The sequence below is a fragment of the Mycteria americana genome, chromosome 7 (assembly GCF_035582795.1).
Source record: "Mycteria americana isolate JAX WOST 10 ecotype Jacksonville Zoo and Gardens chromosome 7, USCA_MyAme_1.0, whole genome shotgun sequence".
Taxonomy (NCBI): Eukaryota; Metazoa; Chordata; class Aves; order Ciconiiformes; family Ciconiidae; genus Mycteria; species Mycteria americana.
The window spans coordinates 30,553,477-30,568,736 of record NC_134371.1 but is presented as its reverse complement, the minus strand read 5'-3'; the positions used below and the strand labels follow the sequence as shown (position 1 = coordinate 30,568,736).

Below are 15,260 nucleotides of genomic sequence, written 5' to 3'. Positions count from 1 at the left end.
AGCACGCTCAATACTGCAGTCAGGGAAGCTGACAACCAGCTTTCCGAGTTGATGGTGAAGGAAAGGTGATCTAAGTGAACTGTTTGTCTGGAATCGCTTTCACTGTTTGATCTTTGTCCCTGATGCATGGTTTTTCTTCTTTTTGTGAGTGGTATCAGTTTTGATAGTTGCAGCCAGTGAAGGCTAAAGTGAGTTATATTTTCCTTTTCAGAGTTCAGCTTAACTGGAAAGAAAATGTCATACTTTCTAGTATGTTATCATTTCAGAGGACTAGTTTGTCTTCAGGTACTATGTAATTGCTTTCTGTGGAAGTCGTAAGTTCATTGTATAGATGCCTTCTACAATCAGTGGCAAGAAACAAGTGTTTCACCGAATGGGCTTGCTTTACATGCGAGAGGTTAAGGATACATCATGGGATTTTGCTGTCGTTGTTTTGTCTTACTTTTCCTTGTGGATGTGTTTTCAGCAGAGGCTATAAAATACCTGGATTTAATTTTCCATACAGTTATCAGAACTCAGGAAAAAAGATCTTGCATCTTACTAGGGACGCTGGATCTGTTTCTGTAGGCAATGTTTTGTTTGCTGTAAAGTGGGTTCTTTTGAAGCATGTATTCCTTCTGCATCAGGAACTGGATGTTGCGTTTGTTTTTATGTATTATAAAAACCTTTTTATGTGTTCTGTTTCTACTTTTTTTTTTCCTCTTAGAGTGTCCCATTCACTGAGGGCTTGAGAACCCCAGGGTCTCCTGCCTCAGCAGCTGCCCCCTTCCACTCAGTTCACTCATCGTCCACTCCTACTCCTGTCCTGCCCATCTTTGCAGAAACCAGCTCTTCTTCTTTGGACCCCCGAGCACCATACACAAGGATTCCAGAAAAAAACACTGCAGCGCGGGCAGAAGCGGGGAGGAAACTGACGCAGCAGCCTGGATCTCCCATGCTCCAAGGTGTTGGGTTTGGTAGTGTTGCAGGAAACTGTAACCCTGCTTGTCCTGTTGTTGAGAGTGGTTGTGATTTAGATCTAGACATAGAGAAGAGTAGTAAGGAGAGCAGGGCCGCTATTTGTAAAAATGACAATGATGAGGATGACTTTACCACAGGTGTTTTTGTTGTTGAACAAGAGCATCAGCACGGCAGTCGAGGTGCCCCTCTTTTCACATTGACAAATTCACAGTTACAGGTATCAGAGGAATTTATTGATGATGACCCAGCAGAAATTTCCTTTTTTGCTGGGGGCTCTGAGGCGTTTTCATACGTGTACAGTGGTTTAGAGTTAAAGGGCTCTGATTTCTCTAAGCATGTGTCAGAGTCGCCTGGCTTAACTGCAGATGCTCTTCAGCACAATACGGTCTCTTCTCAGTCAAGCCCTGACAGGTACTCAACCGAAGCAGTAGATATGAATATGGAAGATGAGTTTGAATTTGAAGAAGGGAGTGATTTCAATGGCAATGAGAGACCATCAGATACCTCGGAGCTGTTTGAGGTGAAGGCTCAAGCAAGTAGAATGCAAAGCCTCCTGAGCCCGTCCGAAACAAGTTCACTCATCAACAACCGCTCCGAGAGCAGCTCCCTCAATAATTTGCCGCTGAACGGTACGTCCTCCCTGCACGTGTACAGCTCCGCAAACCATTCGGAGGCCAGTTCTATGGTGAACTTCCCCGCTTACTCGGTCCGCTCCGAGTCCAGCTCAGCCTTCCAGTTCACGGACATTATTGACCAGCTGGAACAGCTGAGCTATCCACCTACCACCACAGAAGACTCCAGCAGCACAGACACAGATTCCTGGGACTCCGAAACTGCTGCGCCACTGGATGTAAACCATTTCTTCAGTAACCCTTTTGCTCAAGCCACCGGTGAAAATTTTGCTTTTGACTTTCAGAATAATTTTAAAAATCTCACACAAGACGACTGGACAGAGAATGCACATGTCGATTGATTCTTGATTTTTGTGGTGGATCCCTCTATGCTGTTCAGGCTTAGAAGTCAAAAGGATGTGATGTCAGTCACTTTAAGGAAGAAAACTCTAATCCAGTGGATGGATTTTAAATCACATAACATAGTTGATTTTATTTTTTTTTCATGTACCTCTTCAGTTTCCCTCAAGGCATCCTAGCTTTGGTGCTGCATTATATGCATCACACTGCATCCAGAATGTGTTATAATAGGCTACGATGTTCACAAAGTGCTGCGTTTAGGAAAAAACACTGATTTCAGATAAGTTAAGTATCATCAGCTGGCTCACACAGACATCACAAATTACAGTATGTTGAAGGATTTCTTTGACTATAAACATATCTGTAAGAGCCTGATATAATATGCTGTTACTCCAACACCCAAATGCAACAGTCACTTTTGCACATGCTTGTTAACAGGCAGCTGCATCCACTAAATTAGCTATTTCCTGCCCGGCAGTGAGAGCCCTCATTTTGGGGTTTTTTTTTTGTTTCCACAATCAAAAAAATGGACAATCTTCACATCAACTATGAAGGAAAATATTAAAATATCAATCTATGCAACATGTCTGTGGTATACTTTGAAGAAAAAATAACCTATGTGGTAATTTAGAAGAGGGAATGTGTAGACAATCAAATGAATATAGCAGTCACCAAAACTTCTTGTGAAGACAATCATTGTATTTTCTGACTTCAAAGTGCCTTCAGCAGTCCAGCAACAAACAAGTAGCCTTCTGCTTTGGAGATATATGCATAGACTATAAAAGCACTTAATCCCCATTGCATTTTGTCTCACCTTTTTCTTTATTTAATCACTCTGCATAAAAATGCTTACAAATTAATTCATAAAAGTGTCCTTTGTCAGTGGAAGACAGGTGGTGGTAAACCTGGTGATACCTTTAACTTTTTCTTTAAAATATGAACTCTATTCAGAAAAGTACCATAATCTTTCTGAGAAATTGAGATGTTAGGAGGTGTGAATACTATACACAATAGTTAGTTTCACTGCTTTTATAAATTTTTTTGGTCAGATGACTTCAGCATGAGACTTTGATCTGTAATTTTGAAAGCGTAGTTGAAAAGACAGTAACTGAACTGGTCACATCTAATTTAGGAACATTTATTGAGGTGAAACAGTAAAAGTTGTGAAATGTCCTTCCTGTCTGCCAGCCTGATGGATTGGGGGGGTGAAATTCTGAGCTTCAACTTGTAATAGCATTTTTTGGAGTATTTTGCTTCTGTACAAGCAAGAATGTGCAATACATAACAGCTTACCAAAACCTTGTGATGGAAAGCATCATCTCCTTCAGCCATTTGGTTTTGGGGTTCCCTGTTGCCCAGTTTTGAGTCCTTTGCAGTTTCTAGAAGGAGAGAGTGCAGTACTAGTACAATCAACGCCTCCAAAATAAGCAGCTTACAGTTACAAGCTTGATGCTTGATATTATTCATATCAATTTTCTTAAATGTGGTCTTGATATATTGTTAAAAGACCTTCATTCTTTACTCAAACATTTAAAAAATACTATTATTTCTCAAAATTCCGATGACTAAAACTTCAAAGTAATTCCTCTCAAGGTGTGGTAGAACACAAGGCGGTAAAACCTCCTTTAGTCACCCATTTCTTCTAGTTTAGTTTTTACCAAAGTATGATTATTCTTCACAGCACTTGCTTTTATGTTGTGGTTACTGTGTTTGAGTGGAATCACTGTTGTTCCATGAGAAACCTGTCACCTTTGCCAGTGGCACAGAAAATCAAAGCATATTTAGAACAAAGTATTAGTTTGGACCTACAGGAATACAGGAATATACAGCAGTGTGATTGCTCTTTTTTGTTTATAAGTGCAACACGTTATATTTTTTTCTCTTCTGTTGAATGTGTGTTCTGGCTCTTCGTCTGACTTTATTCATACCTGTGGAGATGGTGTTGTGGATATGTAATGTGACATTTCTAAATAGGCACTTAGAGGAGGTCTTCAGTTGTGTCCAGAGCTGGTACCTTTAAGTATGTTTTTAGGCAGTTTTTCTTTTTCTTTTTTAAGTTACATAATGTGGTTAGTTGTGGGAAGAAAATCAGACAAACAACAGTAAAAAAACTTCTGTCTGCAAACTCTCTTACAGGTGGTAGAGTCAGGGACAAATACGTAGATAAAGATTTAGAGGAAGGCTGTTAATTTCTTCGATCTTTTAAAAAAAGAAGTAGGATTCAGCTGTTTACATATAACCGTGTCTGCCTCCGTTTCATGTTCCGTGCCTCAGTCACAAGCATTCTCTCTATATGTTTTAGAATTGCTTAATATGGGAATAAATCCAACTAAATTCTCTAGGTTTTTGAAAGATCTTAGGAAAAAGAGCCTGTGTTTCAATAAACATGCTTGGTAATCCTGAGAGAAGGCTTGCCAATACGTTTTCTTGCTACGCAGTTAATTCGAAAGGGCCTCTTCAATGTTTTGCTTCTTGTATTTTGCAACTATGCAGATCTTTTATTGGCAATTATAAATCTCAGGGATTTTTTTTTTTTTTTAAAGTAATAAGAGTCTTAATGTAATGCCCCTTTTGTTTTCTAAAGGAATGGGAGTGACTAGGATCCTGGTCCTTTAGCTTAGAGCAAGACGTGTGGAGCCACAGGTGAGGATGGGGTGGGGGGGAGCTGTGACTTGGGTACAGAGCTGTTCAGATGAAGGTTTTAGTTACAGGCGTCACCAGGAACACTGACCTTCACATCATCTGGCTTCTCCATACTGGATTTGGGATGCTCATCAGACAATGCTGGTCAGCACCTACGAGCCAATATCCGTTGCCGGTGTACGTGCGGGTTGTGTGAGAGTTCAGTGCTGCTGCCTGTGCCCCTGATGCCTGCTAGTTATATCTGGGCTGTTGCTAATTGATAGCATATAGCTGTAGTGGTTTCTTTCTGGACTTTTCTGATTTTCAAAGCTATATGGCTTCTGAGGATGTAGTTGCATGCTTAGCTCTGTTGTTTTATTTGTGGTTTCCCAGATAGGCACAAAAGAGGAGAAAATTTAGTTCTTGAGTTTTTATTATAGGAAGAAAGCTGTGAGAAAAGGTTCTTCATCATTTCCTCCAGAGGGATAAGTTCAGATTCACTTTCCAATAGAGATGGAGAGAAAAACAGCCTGCCTTCAAGGGAACAGGACGGCTCAGTGCTTCTCAGTGAACTCGAGCACCAGTTGTGAGTTATTTTAGTGCATTAGAGATGTGCCAGGCATCCTCTTCTCTCCTAGCTGTCTCCTGAGGTGGCAGGAGAAGGCGAGAGAAGGAAGGGCTTTCCATTCTCTTCCCATATCGTTTGTCTTTGGGTAGCGTAAGGGAATTGGTGAACTTTGGTGCAGTGGGGTTATATCACAACTGCCAGTGATGCTGCTAAGCTTTCAGTGTTACTCCTTGTGGTTTGTTTTGTTTTATTTTTACAGTGTTGATACTACTAAAACTTAGTTTCCGGTACTGATTTCTGTTTTTTTCCTGAGCACACAAGTTTTCTTTTCAAGAAGGTGAGTAATATGCTGGCAGGTATGGGGTTGGTGCCAGCCATCTAACTGAGAGAGCTGGGACCCTTGCAGACCCCAAGCAGCAAAAGCTGCTGAGGGAATCGCGTGGCATGAAAAAGGGGGGAGATTAGATAGGAAAAATCAGAAGATCTTTGTCAAGTATCCCATGCATGCTTACCTTGAGAAGAAAGCATTTGAGGAGCTGTGGTAGGAGCAGATGAAAGCCTAGGTGCAAACCTTCACTTGTCCATGGCAAGTGAGTGGTTGTCCTCTCCTCCCCCTGACAGTGTCACTTCTGCAGGTACATTCTTTCACATTTGCTTTCTGCCCCCATCTGTGTGAGGCTGGGGAGGACATATAGGTACTTATATTTTGAGTCGACGTACAGGTTTTAGTGCGTGTTTTTCCAGTACAGAGAACCTCTGGGGCTTCCAGTCTTGTTCTCCTGCTCCAGACTGTGCATCCACCAGCTGTTGCAGCAGCAGCTCAGTGAAGGGAGCATGTCGGAGCCATTGCTCCTGCTCCTCAGTGAAATAGGGCTAGTTTCCATCCTTCCACTTCTCTGTTTTCCTATTTTAGCAAATACATGCAGCAGTAGAAAGCATGTCAATATTAGTGGCTTTTCAAAATGAGTTTGGCTCATGGGTTTAGCTCTCTTGTGGTACTCAACTTGCATGTTGCAGTGCGACTTAAAAGACACTAAGAAATGTGTGTCTTGAGTGGGGAATTTAATCTGCACCTGTAGTCCTGTATGTGTATACCGTTCTACGCTTAAACACATTTATTAAATGTAAAGCATTACATCAGAACATTTTTGATCTTCGTGTATGCAGTTAGTGGAACTCTCTTAATTTGCATAAAACATGGGTCATAGAGTGTTCTCTGACCTATCCACCACCCAGTTAAACATTGGTAAACTTTACTAGCCTGTGTTCTCTATTGTGTGTAGACTTTGTAATTTTAAAGTACTCATTCATTATTCAAGTAATACATGCTGTATATTTCCCAGGACTTATCATATTTTATCAGTAGGGAATAGAGCAATATATTGATCTGCTCTCAGCTTTCACTTTAATTTCCAGTGAATTTCAGAGTTGCTGGATAATACAAGTATCAATCTCCCTTTTCCTGTGTATATTTGTATTGTGGTTGTAGGTGATTTTGTTTAAGGGTTTGGGTTTTGGGTTTTTTTTTGGTCGGTGGCTTGGTTTTGGTTTGGTGTTGGGTTTTTTGTTTATTTGTTTTGGTGATGTTTTTTGTTTAGTTGCAAATCTTGATAAGGGTAAGATTTCATGGAAACACTAATAAAAGTCATTATAATTTTATGATTTTTGGTGCAAACCTGTCGGTAAGTCATTCCCATTATTGTCATTTTGCAGAAGGTTCTAAGCCATAATTATCAAGTATTGATTGAATGAATGAGTATACAATACAATTTTCACTGTAGTCCTTTAGCTGTCATTACCTGTAGTTTTTAGTAGATCTTACATCACACTTGTCACAAATGCTATGTGTATATGTATGGGTATACATATACACTCTCTGTATGAATATGGGGAGACTTTACAGTTCCAAACATGTATCTTAAAATCCAGTTAATTTATTATCTGCTTGTGGGCTATTGTAGGATTACTCCACTGGGTGAGCTGTAGTTTTGCAGGTTTCAGATTTGGAGCACGGTTAATTGAACCTGGTTTGTGGGGAAGGTGTTGCTATAAATTTTCCAAAGTCACGATATTCTGCTGCTGTTTGAATGTGCAAGGCTTGGATGGCAGCTGAGAGTGCGTCTTGTGTCAGCCCCACTGATCGGTAAGAAACAAGGAATGCCCATTTATCAATATGTACGGGGGTACATGTGCCTTGGTTAGAGTGACTCCCCATTTAAATAGGTGCTACTCCTTTCAGGAAAGGATTACATTAAGAAAACGGAGGGCTGGAATTTCGTAATTGATCTCTTGAACTTCTATCTTTTATATGGTAAATGTTTGATTGAATTACTTGTTGGGATTTTTAATATCTCTGTGTCTGTCCAGATTGCTGGTTATGAACCTAAAGATTTGTACTAATTCATAATTTTAATTGTTTATGCAATAAAATAAGGAAAACTTTGATATAAATGACAACGTGGGCTTTTTAGCTTTATTTTTCATTACCCTTGTGTTTGAAATAGAATAAATACTTGTTCTTCTAGCCAAGGCATCTTAGAGTTTTACTACCAAATTTCTCCAGGCAGTTTTCCTCCTGTACACCTTTGTTGAAAGTAGAGCACAGCTGGGGCAACTATTGGCATGTGGTTTTCAAATTACTGTTTTGTGCAGACCTTTTGCTTGGGATACAAATGAGACTATAAGTCCAGGTTTCATTATAGGAATTACATTTATTGTGGAGACATTTTCTTTTAAACTGGGTATGTCCCTCGAACTCTCTCCTGTGTATTTGTTTTTATTGGAAGCCTGTCCTTTATTGTAAACATAGGGTATGGAGGCAATTGCATGTTTTCTAGGTTGAAAGTTCTCCTTCAGGAGTCTGACCAATGTATGGGTAAATCCTCTTTTCCTGAATCATGTAAACATTTGGTTAAAAAAAAGTCAGTAGTACTTGCATAGGTAGACTGAGCAGGTTTCTCGGCTAGTTTGAATTGACAATTTTTTTAAATTATTCTCTGTATTATGTTTGCTGAGTTATAAAACAATGAAAGCACTCCAAAAAACTTTGCTTTTCAGCAAGGAGGAATTATTGGGCGGAATTGACTCTGACTTTCTTTCCAACATCAGGAGATTTTTTCATTACTTTATTACAGGGGTTGAATTTGATTAACTTTGCTTTGATTGGTTTTGCTGCAAGGTTAAACCAATTTTACATAGACTTAAGGAAAACATGTGCCTGACATAAAGAAGTTATTCAGGTTGAAACCCTGACCGTTCATTTCAGCTATGCTGCAAACAGAGGTTTGTGCAAAGTTGTAGTTTGAGCATAGACAGGTCAAAGCTATCAATACAGCATAAAGAGATTTCTGTTTAACCCTGTTGGAGGATAAAAGTTTACAATCTGCAGTCTATAACAGATGCATATTCTTTCTTGCCTGCAAACAGCGTAGCCTTTACAAGGCGGGGAAGGTGGCAAAAGAAGGGTGGTCATATCAGATCCTGGATGTAACCATAAAACCAGGACCAACATTAGGACTCTTCCTACAGTATCACATGTAGGTGTAACTTCACAGGTACATACGGTTTCACTGGGGCACGTGCCAAGTGCTGTGAACATGTTCTAACATTTAATGTGACCTGTACCCATTTGAGGATAAGAAAGAAAGAAAGAAAGAAATCTTTGAATTTAAAGTCTCTTAGATAATTTTTTTAGGCTCTTGGATAATTTTTTTTTTTCCAAGATTCTCTATCTCCCAACTATCCCTCTTATTTTAAAGGGAAGATTTGCAGGGGAAAAATGTATTAGTTGTGATATTTTGAAATAAGGAAGACTGGGGATATTCCAGGATTTCAGTTGTAGTACGTTAGCTTGCAGAACACTTTCACTCTAGAAATAATAATTTGCTCTGTGCATGCGATGGGTTCAGAAGGGCACTGGGCAGGAGGGTGCTCTGAATGGGCTCCCATCATCTTCTGGTCAGCCACTGCAGGGCTTTAGCATAAAAAGAATCTGTTTGAAGTAGTAGTAATAATAATAATATAATAATAAAGTTACATCTTTACAGGGAATCAACCAGTGAAATGCAAGAGGCACTCCCTACTGATAAGGAGTCAAATTGGTAACATTTGAACCTCACATAGCTTTTAGTACAGTCAATAACGCTCTTTGTTATTGGGATACTATTTTTGTTGTCTGTCTTTGAATTGTTTTAAGCATTCAAGCGTAAAGCTTACAGAACCAGTACTTGCATTTTATTTTTGTCAAGCTTTGCACTCAAATCTGGCTTTCTGTGTAGAGGCTGAATTTAGATTGAGGAATGGAAATACCCTCTGAAAAATAACTGAGAAGTGATACTAAAAGCTTATTATCTTATTATTAAGCTTGTTATCTTAGTGTAAACCAAATGAAGTCTGCTTCTGCTTAAACTTTTAGTAAAAGCTAGTTCATGTTAATATAATTAGCAAAACATAAACTGGCCTAGTCCCCTAGTGGGAGCTTTTACCATTTAAAATTATATTAATCTAGGAGGAAAGCCCGCAGAGCTGTGAGCTGTGTGCTTCTCTTTTTCTGACACAACAGATAGCCAGTGATCTTGGTAATGTAAGGTATGACAGATCCTAGATTTGATATTTCAGATCTGAAAATCAAACTCTCGCCTTTTCAGTTGGCATCACCATGGCTGGAGTGATTTTTTTTTTTTTTTTTTTTTTTTTTTAGTTCAGATTCTGCCTCAGACCTGGACCACCTCCCTTTTCTTGCTGGAGCTGAACATTTCCCATAGGCTAGAATTTTTCCAAAAGAAACAGAATTTTGCTTTTTGCACTTCTAAAGGAATACGGTACTGACAAGGGAGTGGCAGGGGAAAGGCAAAAGCTTTTTCTGAGTGTCAGCTGACATGCTTCTGAAGGCACACAGAAAAATGAGATGTTGGAGTTTAGCATGCCAGTTTTCCAGAGCCACTTTTAAAGCTGCAATTAAAACTCAGATAACACAATTTTAAGTCTTTTTTTTTTTTTCTCCCCATTTCCTTTCGTGAGAGTTCAAAGTCATGAAATATCCTCTCCCGTAACTATTGTATAAGTATGCGTCAATTTAGCTTGTTTTATAACTGCAAAAAGAAAAGTCTTAGTATGTGGACATCTTCTAGTAGTTTATTAGAGTAAAGGCATCACATGACTGATTTCAGACAACAGAAATTTAGAGGCTCCTGATGGTTCAATTAATAAAATTTAGTATTATGGTTAAGAAAGTAATCTAGCAGGTTGTTACTCAATTTATTTGCTTATTTATTCTTACTCAATTTTTTCACTTGCAGAAAATTGTTGTAATTTTTCATGTATCAGTTTCTCTTTACTCTCGAAGCTTGATCGGGAAGGTGGTTTCATCTCCCTAGCATGTCGCCTGCTGCTATCCCTAATGTGAGACCAAAACTGGTTTATGCTAATGTAGTAAATTACAAGTCAGACTTAAAACCTGGCTGCTGCATGCTTTCTTCCTTGCTTTCTCTGGCATTGCTGATTGTCGTTGGGTGATAGTTTTCCAAAATTTTCCTTCATGACCCATATCTCTGAAGTTTGCAAGGGGTGAAGAAGCGTATTCCCTGTGAAATGCCTGACAGATTAGAGAAGATCTCTGCTGTATTTCTATTAGCAAGTCAAATAAGAATGGATTTTGGATATTGGACACTAAATAGATGTATTGAGGGGGGAAAAAAAAAAGTATGTTAACTGTAATAAGGTCAGTGAGAGGGATGGGATTTGAGTACTCTTGAAGAAAATACAAGGTAAGGTCATGGTTACAGCAGCTGGCTTAAGGTTGTTTTGTAATCCCATAATGAACTTCTCATGACTGGTTTTGTATAATAGTCTAAAGATATTTCTTTTTCAAATTTGACTACAAACCTTCACATGTGTATACACTGAAGATCTTCTCAGTAAAAAGTAGAGTGGACAAACATTTGTATTAAGTCATAGTTTTATGTTATTAGATAGAGGCTTTCGCATTTTTATACCTGGACAAAAGAAGAGGCAGCATAAACAATAATAAAACAATTTGACAATATTATACAGTAGCTGTAAAAGATAAGGCTAGCATCCTCACTGAAGTCCATAGCTGTGTTCATGCAAACTGCAGTGCTTTTGCAATGTTTTACTGTTAGACTTGATTTTGTTTTTTCTCAATTATATTCATGCTGGTCGTTCATGAAAGATTGGTTTTGTTTGCTTAAGGATACATGGTTAACTACATAGTGTAATTAACTAAGAAGTATTAGTATTCTTAAGATCTTTTAGTATGTGGGATATTACACCGAACTGTCACATTTTTTGATGTTGCATTAAGTGCGTTTGTGTGTGATGTGAAAGCAGAAATTTGTCATGTACAGAATGCAGTTGTCTCTGTGAGGGTCTGGGTTATGTCGTTGAATACCCATGTCATTGCATGGAAACCCTGACTCCTGCTTACAGTGAGGCTTCCCAATTTGGGATATTTGGGATAATTTGGGATATTTGTCAAATTTGGGAAATTTGACAAATTTCCACTTCGTGCAGAATGTTGAAGCATGAAAACATCCCTCTCAAAGAATAGTCCCTTTTAATATACCTGGAGGATGCTGCTGCCTGCGGGGCAGGGAAGACCTTGGTGCACCAGGGTTTGATGTCAGAGGAAATCATTCACGCATTTTGATCTTCGCATCAATATTTCTACCTAATTAGGAGTTTTCTACACTGAACAGCTGTGGAAAGCAGCAACTCTTGCTCCAACTGTTGCATGGATTCATCCTTTACCATCCTTCCCCAGGAGAATAGAGAATCGCTATACATCTTACCTGCTTGACTGCAAGCTCCCCCCTTGCTGCTCTAGTGGAGAAATACTGTTGGATTACGAGAATGAAAATTTCGGTACACGCTTGTAACATCATCTGCTGAGATATGCCATCATATTGAGTTTATATGAAACATTTAAACAAATGTTAGCAAAAAAGCTAACCCAAGCTGCTCCATGACATTTTATAGTCCTTTCTAGAAAAGACAAATTTCAGAAGTTACATTAACCTCAGAAAGTCCCTTTGCAGAATTTGCCATTTAAGTTGACAGCCTATTACAAGTTGCAGCTGTAACAGCTCCTTCCTGAATTCTTTATTGCTTTCATCCTGGGGAAATAAACAGCAGGCCACAGTGTGTGCTCCTATAGCTATTGGCGTGCAGGGGAAGGGCATTCCTGCCCCACAGAAGCAATAGGCATTTGCACCTGTAGGTTAGCCCCCTCCGAGGTCTGGGGAGAGGGGAGACCCTGTGCTTCTGCCTTGTGGGTTCTGCTTTTTGTTTCAGGCTTCTCAAGGAGCTGAACATGCCTCTCATTTTCATAAATCACTCTGGCTTTGGGCAATGGGGTTCTTGCTCTCAGGTACAAATGAGCAAGTGTTTGAAATGAATTTAATGGCCAGCTTCTCCTGTCGGAGGTCATAAAAACTAGAACAACCCCATTGACATAGGCAGGCAGTGGAGTTTGTAGCAAGTTATATCCCTTTTGCTCCCCTTTGTATCTGAGCATTTGGTCTGTCCAGAAGCAATTCAAGTTACAAATTCTGGAATGTGTTGCTACATTGTGTTAAATTCCAAGAATTTAAAGAAGCTCCTCACCCCTATAAGCTTGGAGCTTATTTGTTTTTAAGCTGTTGTTTCAGCATCCCCGACATGTAAAAGCAAATTTCAATAAACTCCTGTCCCCATATAGGTGAAACAAATGCCAGGTGTTGCTTTCCTGTGCTAATATTAAAAGCAGTGGGAATGAAGAAAGTGCTCAGGCAGGAAGAAAAATCCACTCCAGAATGACTGTGCTCGACTAGTGTATTAATAGTTAACTCCGCAGCCTCAATGATCTGAATCTCTTCCAGGTGACCGAGTGCAGCACTGTTTAGCTTCCTGCATTTGTCAATGTGAAAATACGCGCTTTGGGCTCCCTCACCATTGTCACGCTGCCGGGTGCCTTGCTTCCTGAGCCAGAGAGCAGCAGCCACTCCTGCCAGTAGTGAATCGAAAAGCTCCTAACTCCTTCTTCTCCGGCACGCATGCCCTGTGTCTGTGTTGAGAGATACTGGATGTCCACGGGGGCTGATTTTTTTTAAAGCCTTTTGGGATGATTTTTAAGTAGTCTGGGAATGGATGAGTTGGCATTTTTGGCCTCGCTGTCGATTTTTCTGTTTGCCTTCGGTCAGGTGATTTAGCCCTTGCTCTCTGCTTGTAACGCACAACAAATCATGATGGGGAGGGTTGCGAGCATGGCTGAGGGTTCGAGCAGTGCGGTGAAAGCGGTAGATACTGAAGTGCTTGGTGCCCATTCAGTTGCCTGATCTGACGAAGCTTGTCTGTTTATCATAGGGAAGATCAGGGGAAAAAAAAAAGTGAGGTTAGATAGGAATTTTGTGGGCATAGTGTGAGTAATTGCAGTGTCTGTTGCCCTCGTTTGGTCCCAAAAAGCAGATCTTCTTGAACAGTCGTTTTCACTGTTATGGTGTCATGTATGTGAGAAATCTCTAAAGAGTCCACAAATGAAATAATAATATAAAAAAAAGATTGACAATTAATAATCTAAAGCAAAACAGTGCATGTTACTCCTGCTTCAGACAGGTTTTGCTGTGCAAGAGAATTATGTCCATCCAATTAATAGTCAGTGCTGCAAAATTGTTTTCCTTTGAGATCAGTAGATTATTCTATTCATATACTTAGAAGAGCCAGGAATGAAATCTCTTGCATAGTCCCTTTTTGTTTAGCAATATGGTTTCCTCTCCTTTTGGGACCATTTTGGAGATTCCCTGATTTCTGAATGTATTTTTAATGACCTTTATCTTCTGGATTTTTTTTTTCTGGAGTGGAGAGTAGTGGAATGACTTGTCCTAGCTTTTCCCTAGGGTGAAAAGTAATTCTTATTTTAAAAAGGAAAAATTAAAAGCTGTATTCTTGTTACTGCAGTATAGTCCTATGTTGCGAACCCTGCTGCTACTCAACAAAATCCAACAGGATTTAAGCACTTTTTTCCTAGAATAAAAGAATAAAACAATTTATTCTTTCCCTTAAATGCAGTTGTAAAGGTGTCTGTCCTTATTGCACTGCCACCTAACAGCTGGGTTGCAGGGAACACTCCGTTTGCTTTGAGATATGCACTTAAGTCTTTGGATGTATATGCCTTTTTTCTTTTTTTTCTTTTGCCTTTTTTTAATAATGTGAGATTGCAGTTATGGTTTACAGTAACAGTGGGTAATCGTCTTAGATTTAGATGCACTATCTTCGAAACCATTTTCTCCCCTTTTCCACTCCATCTTCTCGTTCTCTTCCCACCCAGGCGTCCTAGTGGACCATCCTCAGCTCTCTTCCCTCATGCTGAAGAGTCCCCTGGGCTTCAACCCAGCATTTCAGGTGAACTTGAACACAGCCGGCCAGGGTTCATCTCCTCTTCTGAGTCCTGTCCTTAGTGATGCTGGTGGTGCCAGGATAGAAGAGGATGATGAAATGAAACGTAAGGTAAGATAATGATGCTACTGGGAATTTACGTCACAAGAAAATTGATGTTTCAGGTCAGGAGCTGTGCTTGCTGGTCGCTGAACACTGATTACATTATGTTTTGTGGTAGAACCAGATGTGTTTGGTGGTTAGTGTTAAAAACTCCAGTGCTGAAGCTTTGGTCAGGTCTGTTTATCTCCTGTTGTGGCTGGAGTCCTCCGCTGCCCTCTTGACATAGGGGTCTTCTCAGCCTCAGCTGCTGGGACCACCTCCCACTCTTTTAGCAGTAAGCGCTGCCAGGGGCCCCAGTGTGGCAGGGAGCTGTGCTCGAAATCTGCCTTTTATATACCCCAGAATGGAAGCGAGTTCAGATTGGACATTAGGAAAAGGTTCTTTACCAAGAGGGTGGTCGGTCCTTGGAAACAGGCTCCCCAGGGAAGCGGTCATGGCACCAAGCCTGTCAGAGTTCAAGGAGCATCTGGACGATGCTCTTAGTCGTATGGTTCAGTGTTAGGCAGTTTTGTGAGGAGCAGGGAGCTGGACTCGATGATCCTTATGGGTCCCTTCCAACTTGAGATATTCTAAGAGACATGGCTTCCTGAGATGAGCTGTTTGGGGGAAACAGTTGATATGTATTTGATATAAAACAGTAGCAGTGC

At 40.0% G+C, this 15,260-nt stretch overlaps 1 protein-coding gene across 5 annotated transcripts in view; it reads left to right on the top strand.

The window, feature by feature from the left end:
• Positions 1 to 15,260, top strand: part of FARP2 (FERM, ARH/RhoGEF and pleckstrin domain protein 2) — an 83,259-nt gene that overhangs the window by 45,229 nt on the left and 22,770 nt on the right. For all 5 annotated transcript variants that reach the window (XM_075507768.1, XM_075507764.1, XM_075507765.1 and 2 more), the window contains exons 13-14: positions 707 to 944; positions 14,444 to 14,622. In XM_075507768.1, coding sequence (XP_075363883.1) covers positions 707 to 944; positions 14,444 to 14,622 — 417 coding nt within the window. The remainder of the gene's footprint in view (positions 1 to 706; positions 945 to 14,443; positions 14,623 to 15,260) is intronic.